This window comes from Chaetodon trifascialis, chromosome 24, assembly GCF_039877785.1.
Source record: "Chaetodon trifascialis isolate fChaTrf1 chromosome 24, fChaTrf1.hap1, whole genome shotgun sequence".
Lineage (NCBI taxonomy): Eukaryota > Metazoa > Chordata > Actinopteri > Chaetodontiformes > Chaetodontidae > Chaetodon > Chaetodon trifascialis.
Genome location: NC_092079.1, coordinates 8969736 through 8991239, shown reverse-complemented (window position 1 = coordinate 8991239; position 21504 = coordinate 8969736). Strand labels below are relative to the sequence as shown.

Sequence of the window (21504 nt, the reverse complement as noted above, 5' to 3'; positions counted from 1 at the left end):
AGCCTTTTTCATACTGCTCAAATATGAAGGCAGCCAGATAGTGTGTGTTAGGGCATAATAATAATGCTGATGGTCATAATAACAAGACTGAAACTGCATCTAATCAGATGTACTTTTCCACAGAGTTGTTTAGATATCAATGAATATGTTCTTTGTTTTTCCAGTCTAACATTAAGTCTGAATAAAATGTGAGGCAGATTTGTGAGTGGGTCGCCACATTTTGACTTGCTATGGCGGATTTAGGTCACAAGGTGGCAGCATAATATTGTTACTCCAGCAAGTGCGTCACGGTCTCGCTTCCTGTTCTCACGCGCGAACAAGATGGAAATTTGCCTGGTGGATGATGCTGTGAATATGTAAAGTAGCAGGTAAATACACACATGTTGTAAAATATTTCTGTACAAATACGTGAAGGACGTTATGTGTTCATATTTTAACGGGATGGTTTCATACAGGCGCTTCTGGAATTCACGTCTTGAAGTTTTGGCGATATTTTGTGTCGTTATTAGCATGTTAATGTTAGCATAACACACAATGTGCTATTGTACCTTGTTAACAGAAATGCGAAAAGTTTTGCAGTCATTTTAACTCTGTTTGAAGGTCAGCAACAGTGTGGTGAGCTGTGTGGTCTTCAGGAGGTCCCACGAGAGTTTGGTGAAACTTGTCAGAGTGTAAGTGACTTTTATAATTATATGTTGTACATTCCCAGGTTTGATATGTATTAAACAGGTTTTATTTTTTTGCACTGATGCTACGTGAATGTAGGGATATTATTACATTGTGGTATAATTTTGAGTGATCTTTCATCAGTATATTTCCACAATGAAATAATACCTCAGGAATACGTAAAACTAACTAACATTATGAGGGTTTGTTCAGCTTTTTAAGAGTAAAATTCAAGCACTTTTCAAGCACTTTCAAGTTATGTAAACCAAAACACTTTCAAACTTTCAAAGCCTTAATTATCGCCTGTAAATGCAATTGTAAAAATGTATGCCTGCCATTCACCCTGACCGCCTTCCTGTGACTCCAGGGCAGTATATAAATGTGGTGTTTCATTTACTCATAGAAATGTGCTGTAGGCACAAAAGATACTTCCCGTTGAAATGCATCAGTTGGAAAATCATGTGGAGTGTCACCAACAATAGACATTTCTGTCCATGAAGAGATAGATTTAGATAGATAGATTTAATTTTTCAAGTTTTCACAAAGATTTGATCAAGTGAAGTAGGAGTAAACAGCTTTATTTAGAGAAGGAGGTAAAGACACATTCTCTCTAATTGGAGAGTCGTATATCAATATACCAAACACCATGGGATTGAGGTTGGACAAATTGCTGCTCAGCAGTGACATTAGTGTTTATTAATGATCTGCATACCGCTACCCTTTCTTTAATACAGCTCTGTTTTTAATATTCCTCCCCATCTTCCTCGCCTTCCTCTTCGAATGAGTCGACACCGACCTCTTCATAATCCTTCTCCAGAGCAGCCATGTCCTCTCTGGCCTCTGAGAACTCTCCCTCCTCCATCCCCTCTCCGACGTACCAGTGGACGAAGGCCCTCTTGGCGTACATCAAATCGAACTTGTGGTCGAGTCGAGCCCAGGCCTCGGCGATGGCGGTGGTGTTGCTCAGCATGCACACCGCCCTCTGAACTTTGGCGAGGTCTCCTCCTGGAACCACAGTGGGAGGCTGGTAGTTGATGCCAACCTTGAAGCCAGTGGGACACCAGTCCACAAACTGGATAGTGCGCTTGGTTTTGATGTTGCTGATTGCCACATTGACGTCTTTGGGCACTACGTCACCACGGTACAGCAGGCAGCAGGCCATGTACTTGCCATGGCGAGGGTCACATTTCACCATCTGATTGGCTGGCTCAAAGCAAGAGTTGGTTATTTCAGCCACAGTGAGCTGCTCATGGTAGGCCTTCTCTGCTGAGATTACTGGAGCATAGGTGGCCAGAGGGAAGTGGATACGAGGGTAGGGCACCAGGTTGGTCTGGAACTCTGTCAGGTCCACGTTCAAGGCGCCATCGAAGCGCAAAGAGGCAGTGATAGAGGAGACGATCTGGCTGATGAGGCGATTCAGGTTGGTGTACGATGGACGCTCGATGTCCAGGTTCCTGCGGCAGATGTCGTAGATGGCCTCGTTGTCCACCATGAAGGCGCAGTCGGAGTGCTCCAGGGTGGTGTGGGTGGTCAGGATGGAGTTGTACGGCTCCACCACAGCTGTAGACACCTGAGGGGCTGGGTAAATGGCGAACTCCAGCTTGGACTTCTTGCCAAAGTCTACTGAGAGGCGCTCCATCAGCAGAGAGGTGAAGCCAGAACCAGTTCCTCCTCCAAAGGAGTGGAAGACCAGGAAACCTTGCAGTCCTGTGCATTGGTCAGACTGTGCACAAAAGGTAGAACTTACTATTTAATAATACTGCAAGAAAGCTGTAAGAATAAACATGTTTGAATTTTGCTCGTCTTACCAGTTTACGGATCCTGTCGAGTACACAGTCGATGTGCTCCTTTCCGACAGTGTAGTGACCACGTGCGTAGTTGTTGGCGGCATCCTCCTTTCCTGAAATCAGCTGCTCGGGGTGGAAAAGCTGGCGGTATGTGCCAGTGCGGACCTCATCTGAAAGAGAGAGGTGGTTGAATACCGTATAATGCCCTCTGAGATATAATTTTGATTTTGGGCTTTTGATAAAATTGACTTTATTTTGGTCTGGATGCTGAATTTGTCTTAAATCTGAAGTTTCTTTGCCAGAAAAGCTGGTTCCTCAGCTCAGCCCTCTGTAGTTTCATTCAGAAATTTTCCATAACTGAAAACAGCTTCTTCTGCTTCCTCAGCAGCTGCTGATCAAGACCCTTAACCCCTGAACACTAGCTCCCAGAAAGATGAGTTCAAAGAATGTGAAACAGGAAGTTGTGGCTGAACATTACAATTCTTTATGTTTCGCTCTGAAATTTGAGGAAAAAACTCTAAAACTCACCAATCACAGTGGGCTCCAGGTCGACAAAGATGGCTCTGGGGACGTACTTCCCGGTGCCTGTCTCACTGAAGAAGGTGGTGAAAGAGTCGTCGTAGCCTCCAGAGGGCTTCTCTGTGGGCATTTGGCCATCAGGCTGGATGCCGTGTTCCAGACAGTACAGCTCCCAGCAGGTGTTGCCCATCTGGACACCAGCCTGGCCGACGTGGATAGAGATACACTCACGCTGTGGAGGAAAAAATATTGTATTATATAAAATATTGTATTGACATTTTATTGTATTATCATTATTATTTAACTCTCTGGCATTGAATCCTATATGATGCAGAGATTTTTAATGCTTTCAGCTGCAATATGGCATCACTGAATTCAGAAAATGACAGTTGAGCACCAGGACACATCGGGTGGAGTCGTCAACTGCTTTTATACTTTCACACCAGTTGCACCACAAGCTGCATTCAAATTTTCAGGTCAGGATATGCAAACTTTGCTGACAACTGGTACATTTTCACAGATCTTTGCGAGTACGATGTTGTCATATTAATAAGGAAACAGCGGTGATTGACACAGTCTTGTCAAAAGTGTCTGTGGGGCCGAAGTGCTTCCACACCCTGCTGAAGTATTTCTAGTTCCTTGTAAAAGATGTGGGTGGGGGGGTGGGGTGCAGGCAATGGGTGCAGGCTTGCTGAGGACTGAAACAAGTTTAGTCTCATCACTTGGAAGGGAATTTTGGCCTGAGGGAGTTTAAAGTGCAATGTCGTCTGTCCTGTTCTGTTCACTGGCCTTTCACGAGGAGATGGAAGAGATGGAAATGCAAATGCGGGCCAACCCAAACTCATGAACATCAAAGTACATGAGTAGCACTTTTGAGGAAGAAACTAACATTATGAATGAACTGTTAACTTGTGTTAGAAATGCATGAATCTGATTCCTTTCTGCTGGTCCATCACTGCTTTGGCCTGCTGTATGTTTACATGTTATTGTGGCAGTTAGTCTGTCAACAGAAGCTCAGCTGTCACTGGTAATATGAGAACACAGATGCCTCAAGTATGGCTGTCAAAATATCACTGTGACGCTTTCGGTGTCTCACCTCATACCCGACAAGACAAGAGTTTCGGGAAACCAAACTCTGATGTAGGATAAATGGTTGAAATTATAGCTAAAAGTAATTGAAAAATGGTTAGCTAAAGGCGATGGATAAGTGGTTGTAATAACATTGGCTAAAAAATCTGATTAAGTGTTGTGATAGCTAAAAGTAACAGCTGAAATGTAGCTAAAAGTTAAGGATGGATGGTTGAAATAGCTAAAAGTATTTAACAGTTGAAACAGCGACATAAAAGTACTTGATAAATGGTTGAAATGTAGCTAAAATTCACAGATAAATGATTGTAATTTCAGCCTTCTGCCATGGTGGAAGTTGTAGGAGTACAAATAACCAAACTGACCTAAAAATTTCTGTTCTGTTCAGACTTGAAGCCTAAACAACAGCCTAAAATTTGACAAAAATCGTTTTTTCTTTGTGGGGTTTTGACTTGTTGTGAATTTTGATCCCTTGACCTCCCCCTCCCCTGAAAAAAAATCTTGTGATAAGGATGGGGGAGGGGCTACCCTGACATGGGAGCTGCCAAATATGGCGATGGCAGCCAGCTCAGCAGCCAGCTATTTTGAGTGAAACTCCCATCATGAGAGCCACACAGACCACTAAACTGTACCCCACTGACCTGCTTGGACTCCCAGACTGCAGCTTATCGTGGAAATAATTTGCTATAAGTGCAAAGAGCGCCTCAGTGAATTTATGTAAAATCAACCACAGAAAGCTGACAAAATCATCCATTCTAAAATTGTAATGAAGTTTATGTTGAGCATTTGCTCACTGGTGTTGTAACTCACCACATCCGCTCATGTTTACAAGGCACAGTGTGAAATTTACCCTTCCAGGCAACTGAGTGGTTATCTACTTCCTGTATCATGTCCTAAAACTACGTCATGGCTGACGTTGGCATCTCAGCAACACAGTGGGGCTTTGTGTACTAAGACACAGAAGAATGAGAAAAACATTTGACTTCATCTTTTCCCAATTGAAAATGAACTACAAGGAGGTTGTTTGTGTTTTTATGTAGTAATATGTGCTTTGCAGTTCTTGAGGTTTCACAGGAACAAAATCTTTATAGTTATAAAACCAAAATGTAATATAATGAAAATAAATCTGCAGCACAGTATGCTGATTATTCTGTGTTAATTGCGCTTTTTAAGGAGGAATAGCAGCTCTGAAGGCAGGAAGACTCTTAACACTTCCTCCCCTTTCATGCTTTTACCAAATTGCCCAACAGGAAGAGGCAGCAGCTCAAACCCATTTGGGGAAGCAGGCTTTTCTTCTGAGTTTACACCTAGACAAACTGTTTTTATGCACCCCCGTCTTTCCAAACGACCTGCAAACATTACAACACGCTCACTGTTTGCGCCTGTGTTACGAAGGAACAAAGTCAAAAGAGAAAGGTCAGTGGCCTGACCTCATGCTGAAGAATGAACTTAAGACTCTTTAGCTCTCATTAGCTTGTAAAAATGTTGATCCAAGGCTAACGTGAGGCCAGACATCATGTGCCTGGCCTGAAGTTTGACAGCAAAACACCCATGTTTGTAGCAGACTGCTGATCTTTTTGACATTTCTTCAAATGTATTCAGAATACCCCAAAGCAGCAGCTAACACTGCAGGAATCCAGCAGCTTATCAGCAGCAGAAATAGAAATGTAAAATACACACAAGCAGCCGCTGGAAGCCACATCAGCATTCCCCAAACCAGCCAGGCAAACAAGCACGCCCTCCCTTCAGGCAGCCCTCCAGTGCCCATATGGAAACAGTTAACCTTTACTGGAGCTGGAGCCACATGCCTGGTAGCACATTTCCGCTAATCGACTTTCTGTTTCTCATTATTTCAAACAAATGAATGAGTTTCGCGTGCTGTAGCAATGGCGCAAAGTTATTTCAGAAGCAGGCTGGAGCCCGCTAAAGTAGACAGTCGACAAAAGGCTCAGGCTTGTTAAGTTTTAGAGGAAAAAATCTATGATTTTCAGGAGCATTGATGTTTTTTCTAAGTCACCAGTAGCACATAAAACACGGCAGATGTTGCTTTTTTTTGGAATATTATCAAAGGAATTAAACTAGTAACAGTAATAATGACTTGATTCTCACCATTGTGCTGCTTAAATTGTCCTTTTTGGAGAAGAAGTTCAAACTGGCAGGCTCTCACAGTGCACCTATAATGAGATCTCCGTGAGTGAAGTCCTATCAGTGTGTGAAACACACTTTTAAAGCAGCGGGCAGGGGGAGGCGGAGGAGGATGAGGAGGAGCCATTAACAGCTTCGCTTTGTTGTTTTCAAATTTTTGTTTTTTCAAGAGTGAGATATGGCTTCCTGTCTGACCTTTTCAGTGTAAAAGCAACAGCTCAAGCACTCACATGATCACTGTGTGAAGTGTATTTCTAGTGGTGAAACGTGTTTAATTACAAACATTTAATTATTGTTGAATATGTAAGAGAGGGAAATATTGAACTTTTACACAACCCTGTTTCCATAAAAGTTGGGACACTGTTAAATGTAAGGAGTAACACAGTGTGATTTGCAAAACACTGGAACTTCGTATTTAATTGAAAAAAGGATAAAGACAACATCTCGAATCTTTAAAGCAGAAGCATTTGGGAAGTAATTGCCATAATTTTGAAAAGTGGAATGTTTTCTTATTCTTGCTTGATGTATCATTTCAGCTGCTTGACAGTTCGGGGTCTCCGGGTCAGGTCGGGAATGCAGGCTGGCTGATATGAGCTGAAATGAGCAAAGTCCTCCCTGAAAAAGACACTGCCTATTCGGCGTACGTTGCTCCAAAACCTGAATATATGGTTCAGCATTAGTGGAGCATTCACAAATGTGCAGGTTAGCCATGTCATGCACTAATGCCCCCCCCCCTTCCCGGCTTTTGAGCTGTGTGTGATGACAAGCCGGATGGTCCCTCTCCTCTTCAAGAGGACCCATAATTTCCGAAAAGAATTTCAAATGTTGACTCGTCAGACCACAGGACAGTTTTCCGCCTCGCCTCAGTCCATCTTAAATGAGATCAGTGTTTCTGGATGCGGTTTAGAGACGCTTTCCTCACTTTCGGCTCACATTTGTGGCTGCAGCGATGAACTGTGTTCATAGATGATGGTTTTGGACGTGTTCCTGAGCTCATGCAGTGACGTCCACAACAGATTTGTGTCTGTTTTCAATGCAGAGCTGTCTGAGGCCTGAAGATCACGGCAAGCCAGTCTTGGGTTTTGGCCCTGTCTCTTACACACAGAGATTTCTTCAGAGTGTCTGAATCTTTAATCTGTTTCCCAACAGTCTGTCACAGAGGGTGAACCCCCCCCATCTCGACTTCAGACAGACTCAGCCTCTCTGGGAGGCTCTTTGTATCTCCAACATTACTCAACTGTGGCAAGTTAACCTGATTAACTGTAAGATGTTTCCTCCAGCTGTTTTAGCATTTCACAACTTTTCCAGTCTTGTGTTGCCACTGTCCTAACTTTTTGGAAACATGTTGCTGGCATCAGATTGTAAATAAGGATATACATTTCAAAAACAACACATTTCAGTGTCTTTAGGCTATTTTCAGTTAAATATGGGGCTTCAGTGTTTAGCACAGTGTCCCGACTGTGTTGTACTTGCCTCATGCTGACAAGTGTGGAGTCTATGTATACATGTGTATTTGACTAGATCTTGTGTTAGAGGTGTACTCAGGGAAAGTATATTTAAATATTCTGCCTTATGCAGAAACGTTAAGTATACTTGTGTACTTTTTTCATACGTATTGGCTCCTTTGAGGGAGTACTCCAGCAGGTGTTTTATAGTCTGTCGTATAACGTCAGCTTTAAACACAGATTTGGGCTAGCAGTGTGAACAAGGCCAAAAAGTCTGATTTGATCATCAGTTCATGTGTGAATGTGACAAAAAAAAAAAAAATCTCTCAATGCTGCAAACAAAAAAAACACAGATTAAAATCCAAAGTAAAGCGATGAGGGGATGAGGAGCAGGTGGTGAGATAGGTGGAGAAGCTCAGGTGAGGGTAATGAGGTTAACGAAGCACCAGAGGATGGAAGGTGCTGATTGGCTGGGGAAAACAGTGGGAGGAGGGCAGTGCTAACGAGGCTGATGCAGGGCAGGTGTGGAGAGACAGTGAGGAGGGAAAATCAGCCTCTATACTTGCACAATAAAAATTGGACTAATGTTACATATCTAGTGAACTAACTCTGTGTGTGTGTGTGTGTGTGTGTGTGTGTGTGTGTGTGTGTGTGTGTGTGTGTGTGTGTGTGTGTGTGTGTGTATAAAATATCATAAACTTTAATTTTAGATATTTGATAGTTCAAGGCCTTGAACAAAATAATATTTTTCATTGGACTCATGCCATTTAAAATAGGCTGAAAATGAATGATATTCTTTGAAAGGTACAAAATGAAAGTAATGTTTAGGTATAATACTGTCTGATGTAACTTTCTATTTTTTTTAATATATTTTTTAAGTGCTGCTTTCATTTTGAATGTTTTCAAGATTTGCTGCAGTGAAGCTCACCCTCATATAGCAATGCAGGGTACAGCCACTAGATGGAGTCCTCATCCTGTTTATGTGTGTCCTCAACCCTTCTCACGCTGCAGAGCGCAGATAACATCATGCTGAGGAGGAAATCTGGTCCGTTTCCTTCCAGTGCAGAGGATTTTTGTGACAGTGTCAACTTTATCTCAACCTCAACTGGAATTTTGGTAACAATATCAATAATAAAGATAGGACATTGAAAAATAAATGTACAGACGAGGAGCAGATCAAGTCAAAGATAGAAACACCTAAGACCAACAGCATTTCCACAATTACATCATATACATTTACTACCCATGGTCGAGTATAAGATTGTTTTGCCCCTCCTCTGTCCATCTAAATGGCCTTGATTTATGTTGTTCGAGCTCAAATCAGATTTGCTCTAAAGCTTGCCCACATAAATATCGTCTGGTCCCGCATGTGTAGAGTGTTTTTGTTCTTGTTCTGTGATTTTTTTTTTAAATTATTCCAACACTGTTAGAGCAATTATACAGCTGCACTCAAGAAAACATGGAGTTTATGTGAGAAATCGTGTAATTCCTCTCCCTCAAATTCAGTTTCCACCTCACAAATGTCTTCAGTTTGTGAACTTTAGCTGTCCATCACTCTTTATAGGAATGCAGAGCTGATCCAGGAGCCTTCAGAGGCCTGGGCTCATCGCACCAGGCCTTCGGCTCTGAATGTAAACGTCCTCATAATCCTCAAACAAACCCCTGAGTCCTCTGGAGCCTATAGCTTCATCCCCTGAACCGCTCATTCCTCTTCAAACGCTCCCGTAAGCATCTTTTTTTTTTTGGAAGGGAGAGATAGTTTGCGATAGGCGGATAATGGAGATCTTTTTCAAGTGTTGTGTTTCGTCCTCCTCCCCTTGGAAGCGCGCAGATTACTTTTCTTTTACATCTTCCCATTTCTTTCCCTCACTTCTCCTGACAGGTTGGCAGCTTTTCTTTGTCCTATTCTTCTGCTTTTGCAGCAGCTTGAGTTAAAAAAAGTCATTTATTTCAAGAGCAAACAGCATATACACAAAAACACACTGGGGCACATGTGTAGTTTCACAGGTCCGAATGCCAAAGAATAGAAATGGCCTTTGAGAGAGGATCTAAAGGTTTCAGTTGAGGGTGACTCCTCATCTAAAAAGAGGGATTGTTCCATTTTTTTCTGATATACTGAACATTAAATCCATAACTTAAATCCATAATCCATAATCACTTGTATGATTTCTGTTTTCACACATGAAGATGTATAATGCCGTAAAATACCCATCATGATGCCTGTGTTACAAACACTATCAAGTTGCATTGTGGGAAATGTAGGATCCAGAGTTTTGGAGATTGACCCTTGATCGAAGAGGAAAATTCACAGTATTTGACTGTTTCTTTTTATATTCATCATGTCTGTTTTCAGGAAGTTGTAAATTCAACCCCGACAATTGTAACTGTATGTATGTGTATGTGAGACGCTTCGATGTGGAAGTAAGAGTGGAATATTTCTGCCTAATTTATGGGTGTAACATTATGCAGCATTGTTTAAATTGAGCCAATCAACACTGGAAGTGCATCGCAAATGAAATCACTGGTGTATCAGGATAAATATTCATATAAATGTGAAGAGAAGTTGTCATGGTTTTAACACATGCTGCATATGCTACACATTTGCTATTATTCACTGTGTCATTAGGATTTTAGACACTTAAGACCTGTGTGCATTTGCACTGTAAGAAAAGTCTAAAGTTCTGTTACTTCAGAATAATTGAAGCTGACGTAATTTTTGTGATGAAGAATTAAAATTTGATGGAAAGTGTTCGCCCTCTGGGCCAGGAAGCAGGAGTTCATGAGTCAATATTTGGATAAACACTGATAACTATGCGGCTGGCGTCAGATGGAAGCAGCTGGTTTCATCATGGTCCCGTTCATGGCAATGACTGAATGAAACAACATAAATCAGACAGTGTGTAAAATCGTCAGTGTAGCTCATTTAAAGTTAACAATCAGACAGCCTTTTCTTTACCAAGTGGAAGGAAATCAAGCAGCAGCAGTCAAGATTTTAAAGAAATCAGCTAAAACAGTTGTCTCCCGACAATAAAATGTCAATATCTAACTGCTAAACGACACATTTATAATCTGGATAAATTGTTGAGGATTTTTCCAATAATGCGATGCAGTCAGTCCCTATCACCAACTTCCTGTTAATAAATTAACTCTGCTTGGGGTTACAAAAAATTGAAGTGGAATATTTTAGGTTCTTGATGCATCACCTGGGAATGTCTGTTTGTCTTCTGTATTTTGTCTCAGGGCTGAAATAATCCAATCCAGTGATTCAAGTGTCCAGACAACTGTTAGCTGTTAGCAGAGAATGCTAATTTCAGTAGTAAGTTAGAGACCCCCTGAAGGATTTAGCCTTGGAAGTAAAGAACTCTAATCCCTTCCAATTATTGTCTGTTGTTTTGATGACAGGAAGATTTAGAGGAAGAGTTGCTAAGTGGACCCTTCATCCTGACATAATACTAATCCACTAAAATCCACTGATTGCTTTCCTCAACAAATGAACCTGAGGCAAATAGTTAAAGCAGTTTTTTAAACAGCCACACTTGTCTGACTGCAATAAACTGCCTTATGAAACAGCTAGGTAGTGTAAGAGATGAAACTTTAATTAAATGCATGTGATTTAAAGGTGTCTTAACCACATTAAATCATGCGATTTCCACCAGAGTTGGGGGCTAAAGAGGCAGCAGTTACTGCAATCCAGGCTAGTTAACATTTGCCAGAACTAGCCTGGTCTTCGTTCTCTCCATCATGAGATTTAGCTGTTGTGTTATTTATATGGTATGACAAGACCATTTCTGAGCTTTTGGAGTATAAAAACAGATTTTCATTCAAGGAAGCATGTAAAAAAGGCTAATTAGCTTTAGCTTCGGCTGTTTCAACAGCGTTGGCTGCACGGTGGCGCAGCAGGTAGTGCGCGTGCCTCACAGCAAGAAGGTTGCTGGTTCGATCCCCGGGTCAGGCGGGGCCTTTCTGTGTGAAGTTTGCATGTTCTTCCCGTGCATGCGTGGGTTCTCTCCGGGCACTCCAGCTTCCTCCCACAGACCAAAAACATGCTCATTAGGTTAATTGGTGACTCTAAATTGTCCGTAGGTGTGAGTGCGAGTGTGAATGTTTGTTTGTCCTTGTATGTGGCCCTGCAATCGGCTGGCGACCGGTCCAGGGTGTACCCCGCCTCTCGCCCATTGTAGCTCCAGCCCCCCGCAACCCCGAAAGGGTATAGAAAATGGATGGATGTTTCAACAGCTAACTGGAGTGCAGTCACCACTCTTTGTGAATGAACAAAATTTGTGAATGAAATTCAGTCCACATGTTGAAGTATTCTTGGGTAAGATACAGAACCCCAAAAAAACTGCCATCGTTTTGTGAATTCATATGTTTGTCGCTTTGGATAAAAGCATCTGCCAAATGACTGATTGTAATTGATGTTCTGATCATTTCTGTGGTTTGGTTTTAAATCAGTGTTGTCCAAATGTGAAGGCTTGTTCATAAATGTGAGTTTTAAAGCAGATATGAATCAGAGTAAAGTATGTTTGTTGAAACAATTCAGCCACACCTCGTGGAGGCCAGTTAACAAAACTGAAATCATGTGGGCTGAGCTCACTTTTATCAGGGTTCAGAGGTATTATGATAACAGAAAGTTGGTTTAACTGATCAAGTATTGTGTGTGGATTAATGCATAGTGGATCTTGCATTTATGCTCCAAATCATATAAAAGTCGTGCTTCTAATATAAATATTACATCAGTTGTATTCATAGTCTAAGAGCAGTCGACGTTCCAGTGGATGTTGAAATGTAAGAAATTTATTATCTTATATTCCCAAGAATGGATCGAACAGATGTTATGTCTGACTCAGTTATAATTCCAACAACTATTGAAGCATCTGATCAGTAATCTGTAATAATCTATAATGGATTACATGTTGAAAGTAACCGGGTGTCCCTGCCTATAAATCCATCTTGATGCTCGCGGTCTCTGGGCTGGTAGTGATAAGGGTTAAGCCGTATTGAAGCTGGATGGATGCAGAGATCAAAGTTGGCAGTCAGAGTCTCAGAAAAATCCCACAAATCGAGCTCTCGAGATAAAAATACTTGATGCTCCTGCACGGCCTCCGCCAGCCTCAAGGCCAGGACCCCCCCCCCCCCCCCCCCCCCCCCGAAAAACAACCTGCAAGTTCAGCTGTTGATTGAGACAATCGGGAAGACCTCAGAGGGGTGAAGATATTCATGTTTAGGGAAGCAGCTTTCTTTTAATCTTTTCTTTTGGGACTTTCTCATGGTGCATCTTTCTACTTCATTTAAAGAGCACTTCATCTCTTATGGTGCCACTACAACATTCCCGCTCAATAGTCTGTAGGAAGCCAAATTAAATGGCCAAAAGTATGTGAACACCTTTGAAATTTTTCAGTGTCTTTCAATGTCAAGATAATGAGCTGACATACATTAAATGGCCAAAAGTATGTGGACGCCTGAGCATTATGTCTGTGTGTGATTGTTGAAAATCTCATTTTACAACCTCTCCTCTGGTCTCAGGGAGGAGCAGCACTGATCAGGTCTGGTGCTTCAGTTCATCCTAAAGGTGTTGGATGGTCAGGGCTCTTTGCAGACCAAACTGGGAAAAACTTGTTATTTTTGGACTTGGCTTTGCAGCTTTGAAGCTGAAAAGTATCTTTGCATGCTGCAGGCCATGAAAGACAAGAGGGGAGGCCAAATGCTCTTTGGCCACATAGTGAAGGTCATCCGGTAGTTAAAATCTCTTTATTAGTACAGTCCTGTAACGTTACTGCAGGAGACTTCATAGTGATGTGAATCATATGTTATTGCCTTCAAAGTCACCACTTCAATGCCTCTGGAAGACTTTGTGTCAGTACTCCCCACCATCATTTTTCTGAGTAATTGTCCATAAATTGTCAGAAAATGGTGACAGATTTGGCTTCAAGTGTCTTGTTTTGTCAGATCAACAGTTCAAAACCCAAATATAATCGGTTTATTATCACACAAGATGAAGACGAGCACATTTTAGAAGCTGGAGGCACGGAGTGTTTGGCGCTTTTGCCAGAAAAAGTTCAGAGAATTGTTGGTGATTCATTTCAGAGTTTCGGTGTCCGGCATCAGACCTCAGTGCAGCTCTGCCTCTGCTTTTAACGGCTTCCTCCTCTTGTCGCGTCTCTTCTCCCGCTGAGTGGACAGCGTCTTTGAGTCTCGTGTCCTCCTTGAAAGTCTTGGTGGAATAATATTCTTACACATATTCTTACATATTTCCATTTTATTTGGAATTTTCCTCTTCTTATTTCCAGTGGTGGAAGAAGTACTCTAGTAATCTTTTACTTCATTAAAATAGCAAAACCACAGTGTAGAAATACTCTGTTACAAGTGAAAAGCCTGCACTCAAAAATACAAAAACATTAGTGTCAAAATATACTCAAAGGATCAATAAAGTCTTTTCTTAATATATAAATATGCTTCCTAATTTATTTGTTCTGAATGTGTAAAGTAAATAAAATGATCAAATAAATGTGATGGAGAAAAAAGTACAATAGTATTAAGTGGAAATAGTCACGTAAAGTTTAAGTACCTTGGAAATGTGCAGTACTTGAGTAAATGTATTGAGATACTTTCCATCACTGGTTATTTATCTGTTGCATGTCGGCCTGTTGTGGGCTTTACGAATAAAACTGATTTTACTAAGACACTGGTTTTTCCTTTTATTTGTCACTCATCTGAATGTCTCTGATGGTCAGTCATGACATATGATTCGAGGTATTTTTACTCCGTGTCACTGCAGTTCCAAATATATCTATATGTCATCCGTCTTTGGAGTTCCACTGGAGTCGTCTCTGTAGTACTCAGTACTGCACTTAATGGAGTCTTTTAATATCTGTATCTGTAAAATTGCTGTAGGAGCTATCACTGTAGTCCTGGTGTGAAACGTCTGATATTGTATTATTCACTCTCTCTACCTGTCAATCACCATCATCGTGAGAATAAATTGGACTTTTTTCCGATATTGCCATCGATTCATTTCTATCTCCGCCCGCCACGCCGGAGCATTGAACAGCCTCCACTATTGATCCGCAGGCCTATTAAAACCTTCTTTGGAACATCATCCTATTTTTTTTCTTTCCATAAGACCTTTTTCAAACCATAAAATCAATTCTTTCTACCAGATAGAAGAAAAGACGTGTCACATTGTTGCAGACGAGGACGAGGCTGAGTACAAGCCGGCTGGGATGATTTAGAGTGATTTAACCTCTCCAGGCTGATCTGATTATGTTTTAAGGATTTAGTCGTTCGCTGGTGGTCTTTTAAGGTCAAGAAGCCAAAATTAATGTTTTTCCTGAAGTGGACTTTAATTCTAATCATACTAACAAGCTTTTGCAACACAAGGATGAGCAACAGGAGCGCTTACATTTTCTTTAGCACTGTGAGCAGCAGCCGTATGTTCCCCTGTTTGCTGAATTCCAGGCCTTTATCTTCGCTAACAGCAGCAGAAAAGGACTTCTTAATGCCAGAACTAACCAAAGGGCTGCAGAAATGTCAGGCAGCCAGCGGCCAATAAACACACACACACACACACACACACACATACATTTCTATTTCATGTCTTAGATTAAATTTGTCAGCTGGAACACACTGAGGGTTAACTTGACCTTTGACCTTGACACACAATCCTCATTGACCAGTGTGCTAATTACTCTCCAATATTTTGCCTTTCTTGTGTCTTTTTGTGGTGAAAATGACAAACTGAATAATAAAAAAAATGGTGTCACTTGTATATTTTAGAAAACTTTGGGTGTAGTATGTATTGTTTTCCAGTGTGTCCTCAAGTCTCAGGTTATATATTGCATTACTTAATGCCTGCTTGTTGCAGAAATAACAAATGGAAGTTAGTAGTTTGTACTCATATATTGGAAATATTAAAAAATATGATATGCATTACCTGAGCAGACAGCCTGTTAGCTTTGCAGAATTAAAACAAATTGCATAAATTGAATAATGTTTTACTATATGCTTCAATAAAGGCCATTTCTTATAAGGAAGATTACCTTTAAACGCATCGCTGCAGAAGCTATAGACGACAACCTGCATGCAGTTACCAGTGTTTTATTTAAGTGAAAAATAATCACATATCTCCGAATCGGCGTTTTAAGTCAGGAAATAAAAATGAGCTACATCCTCAAATTTGTTGAGTCATTGCAGAAGTAGGATTTTCTTTCTTAAAAATGAAAGTACCAAAAAAAAAAGCTGATGAATGAGACAAAGTCCGGCAGCAGTAATGGTCATTTATTTATTAAAACATGGACAATGACAGTTTACTCTGAGGACACAACCGTCTACTCAATATTATTATATTAATCACTAATATGTTATGAAAAACCTAAATGAGACACAGTCGTATCAAAAGTGCCTGTACAGGCTGAGAAGAGGGAAAAACCTGGGCAGGCTGGAAATAAGCAATAAAGCAATAAAATTGGTCTGAAAATTGAAAAAGTCCCCATCATCATGGCTTTGTGTTCAATTTCACTCATCTGATCGCTTGATATTAAGGAGAAAATTACAGGTGAGTTTCACGTTTTTGCGTCGGGAATGCTCATTTTCACGCGATTCGGCAACTCGATTAGATTTTTTATTTTTTTTTATGTTTTAATGCAGTGTACAGGTGTGAAACTGTCAGGAAGGACTGCGGGGATTAAAGCAAAGGAAGCTGCGGAGAAAAACGTCCCCATGTGTGTTTTCTTATGTCTCTAAAATGGCAACGTGTCGAGGAATAACTTATCTATTATTGCAGGCGGCGGCACCAAATCCTCCAGCTTCAAATAGAAAATCCTCTGCAGGCCCTGGATGCACAGAGTGCGAAGCTCACGCAGTTTTTCCAACAGTCTGGACAGATGGTTGGACCAGCAGCTTGAGCCTCCGTCGCCCTCCTTCAAGCACTTGACGATGTTGTTCTGCAGCTCCTCCACTTTCTTGGGCTCCTTCAGTCCGTGTCGCTCTGCGGGTCCGTAAATCACATCACACACAACGATATCAGACCAACGTGATGTAGTATCATTTTTAAGAGGCGAGCATTTAATTGTCTTTAATTATGAAAATTAACTGCATTCACTGCACACTGATATTTGACAGCTTGACATTTAAAGGGTTTTATTTTGAAAAAAATATGTGATCTTATTATTTCATTGTTTTTAGCCATTTCACCATTTATCCATGATTTTAGCAATGTCATCAGTTTGTTCAGTGTTGTAGCTATTTATCATCACATTTACCTAACTATTCCAAATGTTTATCCATTAGGCTTATTGTTAACTTTTACCCATAGCTTTTAGCTAAGTGTTTCAAAGTTATCCATTAGCTTACTGTTAGCCTAGCTAATATCTACCCATACTTTTAGCTAAGTATTTAACGACTTCAACCATTTTTTCATTACTTTGAATTAACAATTGTAAACATTTAGCCATCACACTAATTCTACATAACTTTACTTTTTTGAGCTTTTCTACTTTCTTTCCATGTAGGGCTATCCTCTGGCAGCAAGTACCTCCTCGTCACAAGGTCAGTTTTGATGTGTCCTACATAATGTTGAGTCCTTAAACATTGTGGTACATATGCACCCAGGCAAGAAAATGTACTTCTTTTAGCTTAAAACTGCACCTCTTCGCATAATTTAATTTGAACATAAAATGGCAGATATGTGAATTTGGTCTACTTTGTTGTTTCCACCAATAATTAATTGCAATTTCGAAATCCTGGAAAAGAGCCGCAGTATGTGAACACAGTATCAGAAGATGACCCGCAGTCGCACAGAAAGTGTTTTCGAGCGTCTCACCGGTGACCAGGGCGAGGGTGCACATGCAGGAGAAGGTGGATACGTCCAGGTTCATCCTCTGCAGATTAGCAGAGAATTCAACGATGCTGTCAATCCACTCCCCAAAGCCCCGCAGGCACTGGAGTCGGTGCCACACGGAGCCGTCACAGAACATCAGCTTCCCTTCCTCTGGTTTGGATCTGAAATAGTATGACAGCTTGTGAGAGGTGGATATAAACGGCCTGGTTACAGTTTTATGTACAAGATCGGTGCAGAGAAAAGCGTCCAAGGCCCTGGCTTCAAATTTTAGGCCTTAAGACAAAATGCTCTATCCTCCTTCTGGAATCTCCCATGTCCTTCTAAGGCCTCTCCAGCTGTTACCCTGTCTTTCATTGGTGGCAAAAAAGTGCTTGAATAACAAATCTGTTCCTGAGCTTAGTTGTGTTTATTGGAGGATCCATCAACAGACATATTTACATGCTCAGGACTTCTAACCTGTGATGCATTGTTCATATTTGCAGACAAAATGGCAATGTAGCTTCAGAAGATGGGTTCCTTTGTCATTGTCTTTACCTGTAAGACAATCGTAAAACAAAGAGCTCCAGGAAAGCAGAGTAGAAGAGGAGGTCTTGGTCGTGTTTTGGCAGGGAGGTGAAGCCTGGGATCTTCTGTGCCCAGCCTCGAATCACCTCCATCGATCTGGTCAGGAGGTCGTAAAACTGCCGCACATGCTGAGCGTCATCTCCCAGCGCACTTCCTGGACTCTCCTTGAGCTAGAACAAGGTCATCAGCGGGATTAAGTAGAAAAGATAGAAAATACATCAATTACAGGTCTAATATGCTGTGTATAGGGGCCACACAGGCACCCGACACATTGTGTGAAAAGTACAACTCTTGCCGTACTTGCTTTATCTCAATCATAAAGCAATGAAATGAAGCCCACACTTACTCTGAAGCAGTCAAGGAGAGAAGGCGGAGGGTTCGATTCCACATGTGCCCTGATGAGGGAGCTCAAAAGGGTGCTGACAGGTGAAGATGAGTCCGGAACAGCTTTAGGTTTGGACGGCAGACGACCCCTTCGACCTTTCAGACTGTCTGTCCTCACCACTGCAGCGAGAAACAGGATATGCTTTTCAACTTTTGTTGTGAGATCAGTCGAATTGGAATTACCACTGCTCTAATGCCAGATGTAAAATGTGTCTCTAAGGTTGAATGGTTTACCTTCTTTGACCATTCCCACTGCAAGGCACTTCTGGAAGCGGCAATATTGGCATCGGTTCCTCCTGCGTTTGTCCACAGGGCAGCTTTTTGAAGCCAAACACACGTACTTGGCATTTTTTTGTACTGTGCGCTGCATGGAGAAGGAAAAATGTTTTAAACAACGTTGAGAAATATAAAGACATAAAACGTAAAGAACACTTTGAGTGAACTTCAGGTTGAATTTAGTTCTCAACCTCATCCTCATTGGCTCCTCTTTTTCATCTGTGTTTATCACGATAAAAATACCTGGTACCATAAAACTACACACAGGGCCAACCCGATGCGCCTTTTTTGTACATTCTCTTTGCTGCATGTTGGTGCCAGTTGTCAGGGCATCTGGAAAGAGCTTTGAAACACAATTATGGTCTCTGTAGAACTAATACTTTGGTGTCGAACAGTCCTCAGAAGGTTCACTGCATGGCATCGGTGGGGGCCTTCTACATGTCTGTGAGAGATGGTCTGATCTGGTGACATGGGTAACCTTTCTAGAAGGGTCTTCAAAGGTCTTTGGGAAATGGTTCAACATGAAGAACCTTTTTCGGTTGCTTTGAGACCCATTTTTGTAATAACCATTAAATTGTCCTCTGAAAATTAGCAGCAGCACTCTTGCTCCTGTGGGCCATCTGAGGCAGTGTAAGGCATTCAGCAGGCGGACAGGGCAGTCTGGGTAAATACAGGGTCGTGGTCAGTCATAATTTGGAGAACTGCCCCCGGGAATCTCCTTCAGAGAGGAGAAGGGGAATGTTTTTATTCATGGCACGTTGGTGGCCATTTTCATACAGGACATTTGCCCCGAACACGCGTGTGTCAAGAGATCAAAACGTGCAAATGAAGCATAATGTCCAATTTCAGAGGCCAGTCAGGGGTCCCAGTGGAATTTTTACATTGCTTATTACTCGAATTAGAGTTTTATTAGACGACAGTGTGGCCAAGTAGTCTTCTGTATATGGAGAGAGATAAAAGCGAATATATCCATTTTAATTAAGAAGTCTGGCGTTTTCTAATGCTCGTAAAAGCAGCATCAGATACGTTATTTTAGAGAGTTGGGAAGAACTGGGGTTGTGTTTTTCCCTTTTGACTGACACTTTTAACATGTCACATGCGCTTCTTGCGCGTCATTTCCACAGCATTAACTGAAACTTCATCAGGATAATAATGATACCCGCATTCTGTGAGCCCATGAGCTGCCTGCAGATATCCCAGTTGAAACTGCAGCTTTTCCATGCAGCTTTATAATAAAGTTGCATCGAGGACAAACCTTGAAGAAACCCTTGCAGCCCTCGCAAGTGCGCACTCCGTAGTGCTGGCAGGCTGCGTTATCCCCGCACACCGCGCACAGCCCCTCCGTGCTAAGCGGTCCTCGGCTGGCAGCGGCAGAAGTCTGGTAGTCCATAAAGTGGTGACTGTGGGCGAGCTGGAGAGGGTGAGGAAATCCCACCCCGGGCTGCTTTCCGAGGGCAGTGGAGCTCAAAACCCCTGGGCTGTCCAGCGGCTGGTGCGCCCCGGCTGCGTCCAGGTTCATGGACACATGGAGAGATCCGTCAAATTTCATTTGGCAGGTGGATAAGCTCTGTTGTTGCGCGTGTTTGAGGGATATCAGCGAGAATCTGGATAGTGTGTTTTTCCTGTGCGCCGCCGTCAAATAGTCTTGTCGAAAACTGTACAGAGAGCCGGAGTCCTCCCATATGTGCGCCGGTGGAGTTTGATAGTTGGATGTGATGGGAGCGTGCGGTGACGGAGACCGGTAATAATAAACAGAGCCCGGGGAAGAAAGCAGCTCCTCGGACTGGTGATGCTGATTCGGCTGATACCGCGGACACCCATGCGCATCCTCGACCTTGACGCACGGAAGCTCCCCTTGTGCTGGCATTTGGAAGAGGCACGGGGGCTTCACGTCGTAGCCGGAGCCATACGTGTCACCCAAAGGGCCAAAACTGGGACCCGATGTTGCAGCCGAGATTTCACTGTTAGTAAGGTCCATGCTGAACTTGACAAACTCCGGGGTGAGGAAGTCGCAGCTGCGCTCTCCGCCGATGCTCTGAGAGGCCGGGCAGGCACCTTGTGGAGAGGAGCCGCACTGGGTCTGGACACACGGCATGGTCCCTGCAAACATGGGCATAATGCATTCAGGCCAAAGTGGACAAAACAGACAAGTGCAAGGCTATTTCGCTTATATCAGATATTAAGCATTGATTTCGGAGGCCGTCTTTGTAATTTTCTTCATGATTGTTTCAGAAAGTCCGTTGGAAAAACATTACGCTCCCGTCAGACAGAAATTTCCACTTGTTGGAAGACAGATCAGACCTTTAGATTATTTTAAATCAGAAAACACCATGAACCCGGGATGCAAGACCAGACTTGGATAGGTTATTACCTTAAGCTTTAGTTGTCTTTTCCCCCCAGAAAAATGCTATTCCCCGCCAGAGTTCGCCTGGTGTGAGACAATAAACATCAGAGTATCACTTGCAAGCGTTGCACTGACATGCAGCCATCGATTTCTTCATAAAATTTCGAGGAAAAAGTAAAATATGCAATACCTCAGACCTCCATCCAGCGCAGGAGGACACTGACGAGTAATCCCATCTCTGTTGGAGTGTCGCTTGTGGGATCTATTAGACCTTCAGCCACGACCAGAAAAGTCCACTCAGTGTCTGGAGAGCAAAGGAAATGACTGTTCACTTCTCCCACTCTTGGATTGCAGACTGCCTGCCAGTGACACAGACAATGTGCTTTTGTTTACGTGGTGCGCACCCTTGTGCCAAACCCGATTACGCACAAGCCACAGAGGGGCGGGCGGGCT

The 21504-nt window shown here is 42.3% G+C and overlaps 2 protein-coding genes across 2 annotated transcripts; both read right to left on the bottom strand.

Moving 5' to 3' along the window:
• Positions 1–1228: 1228 nt before the first annotated feature.
• LOC139327821 (tubulin alpha-1B chain-like) lies at positions 1229–6254 on the bottom strand. Its single transcript, XM_070957823.1, has 4 exons — positions 6168–6254; positions 2982–3204; positions 2475–2623; positions 1229–2389 (listed from the first exon to the last, which is right to left on the bottom strand). Exons 1-4 carry the CDS (start codon positions 6168–6170, stop codon positions 1409–1411), a joined length of 1356 nt encoding a protein of 451 aa, XP_070813924.1. The 5' UTR covers positions 6171–6254; the 3' UTR covers positions 1229–1408.
• A 9782-nt stretch (positions 6255–16036) lies between these two features.
• Positions 16037–21360, bottom strand: LOC139327758 (nuclear receptor subfamily 4 group A member 2-like). The gene is made up of 8 exons (XM_070957707.1): positions 21242–21360; positions 21079–21135; positions 19963–20807; positions 18666–18795; positions 18394–18551; positions 18018–18217; positions 17466–17644; positions 16037–16631 (listed from the first exon to the last, which is right to left on the bottom strand). Exons 3-8 carry the CDS (start codon positions 20800–20802, stop codon positions 16384–16386), a joined length of 1755 nt encoding a protein of 584 aa, XP_070813808.1. The 5' UTR covers positions 20803–20807; positions 21079–21135; positions 21242–21360; the 3' UTR covers positions 16037–16383.
• Between the last annotated feature and the right edge of the window lie 144 nt (positions 21361–21504).

What these genes read in the sequence shown, in the direction of transcription:
- LOC139327758 (XM_070957707.1), bottom strand. Translation starts at nt 20,802, where the DNA reads ATGCCGTGTGTCCAGACCCAGTGCGGCTCCTCTCCACAAGGTGCCTGC. An exon ending in CTCTCCTTGACTGCTTCAGA is followed by an intron (nt 18,218 to 18,393) that starts GTAAGTGTGGGC and finishes ACCTTGTTCTAG; the next exon opens with CTCAAGGAGAGTCCAGGAAG. An exon ending in GTTTTACGATTGTCTTACAG is followed by an intron (nt 17,645 to 18,017) that starts GTAAAGACAATG and finishes ATACTATTTCAG; the next exon opens with ATCCAAACCAGAGGAAGGGA.
- LOC139327821 (XM_070957823.1), bottom strand. An exon ending in CCTGGAGCCCACTGTGATTG is followed by an intron (nt 2,624 to 2,981) that starts GTGAGTTTTAGA and finishes TCTCTCTTTCAG; the next exon opens with ATGAGGTCCGCACTGGCACA. An exon ending in TCGACAGGATCCGTAAACTG is followed by an intron (nt 2,390 to 2,474) that starts GTAAGACGAGCA and finishes TTTTGTGCACAG; the next exon opens with TCTGACCAATGCACAGGACT.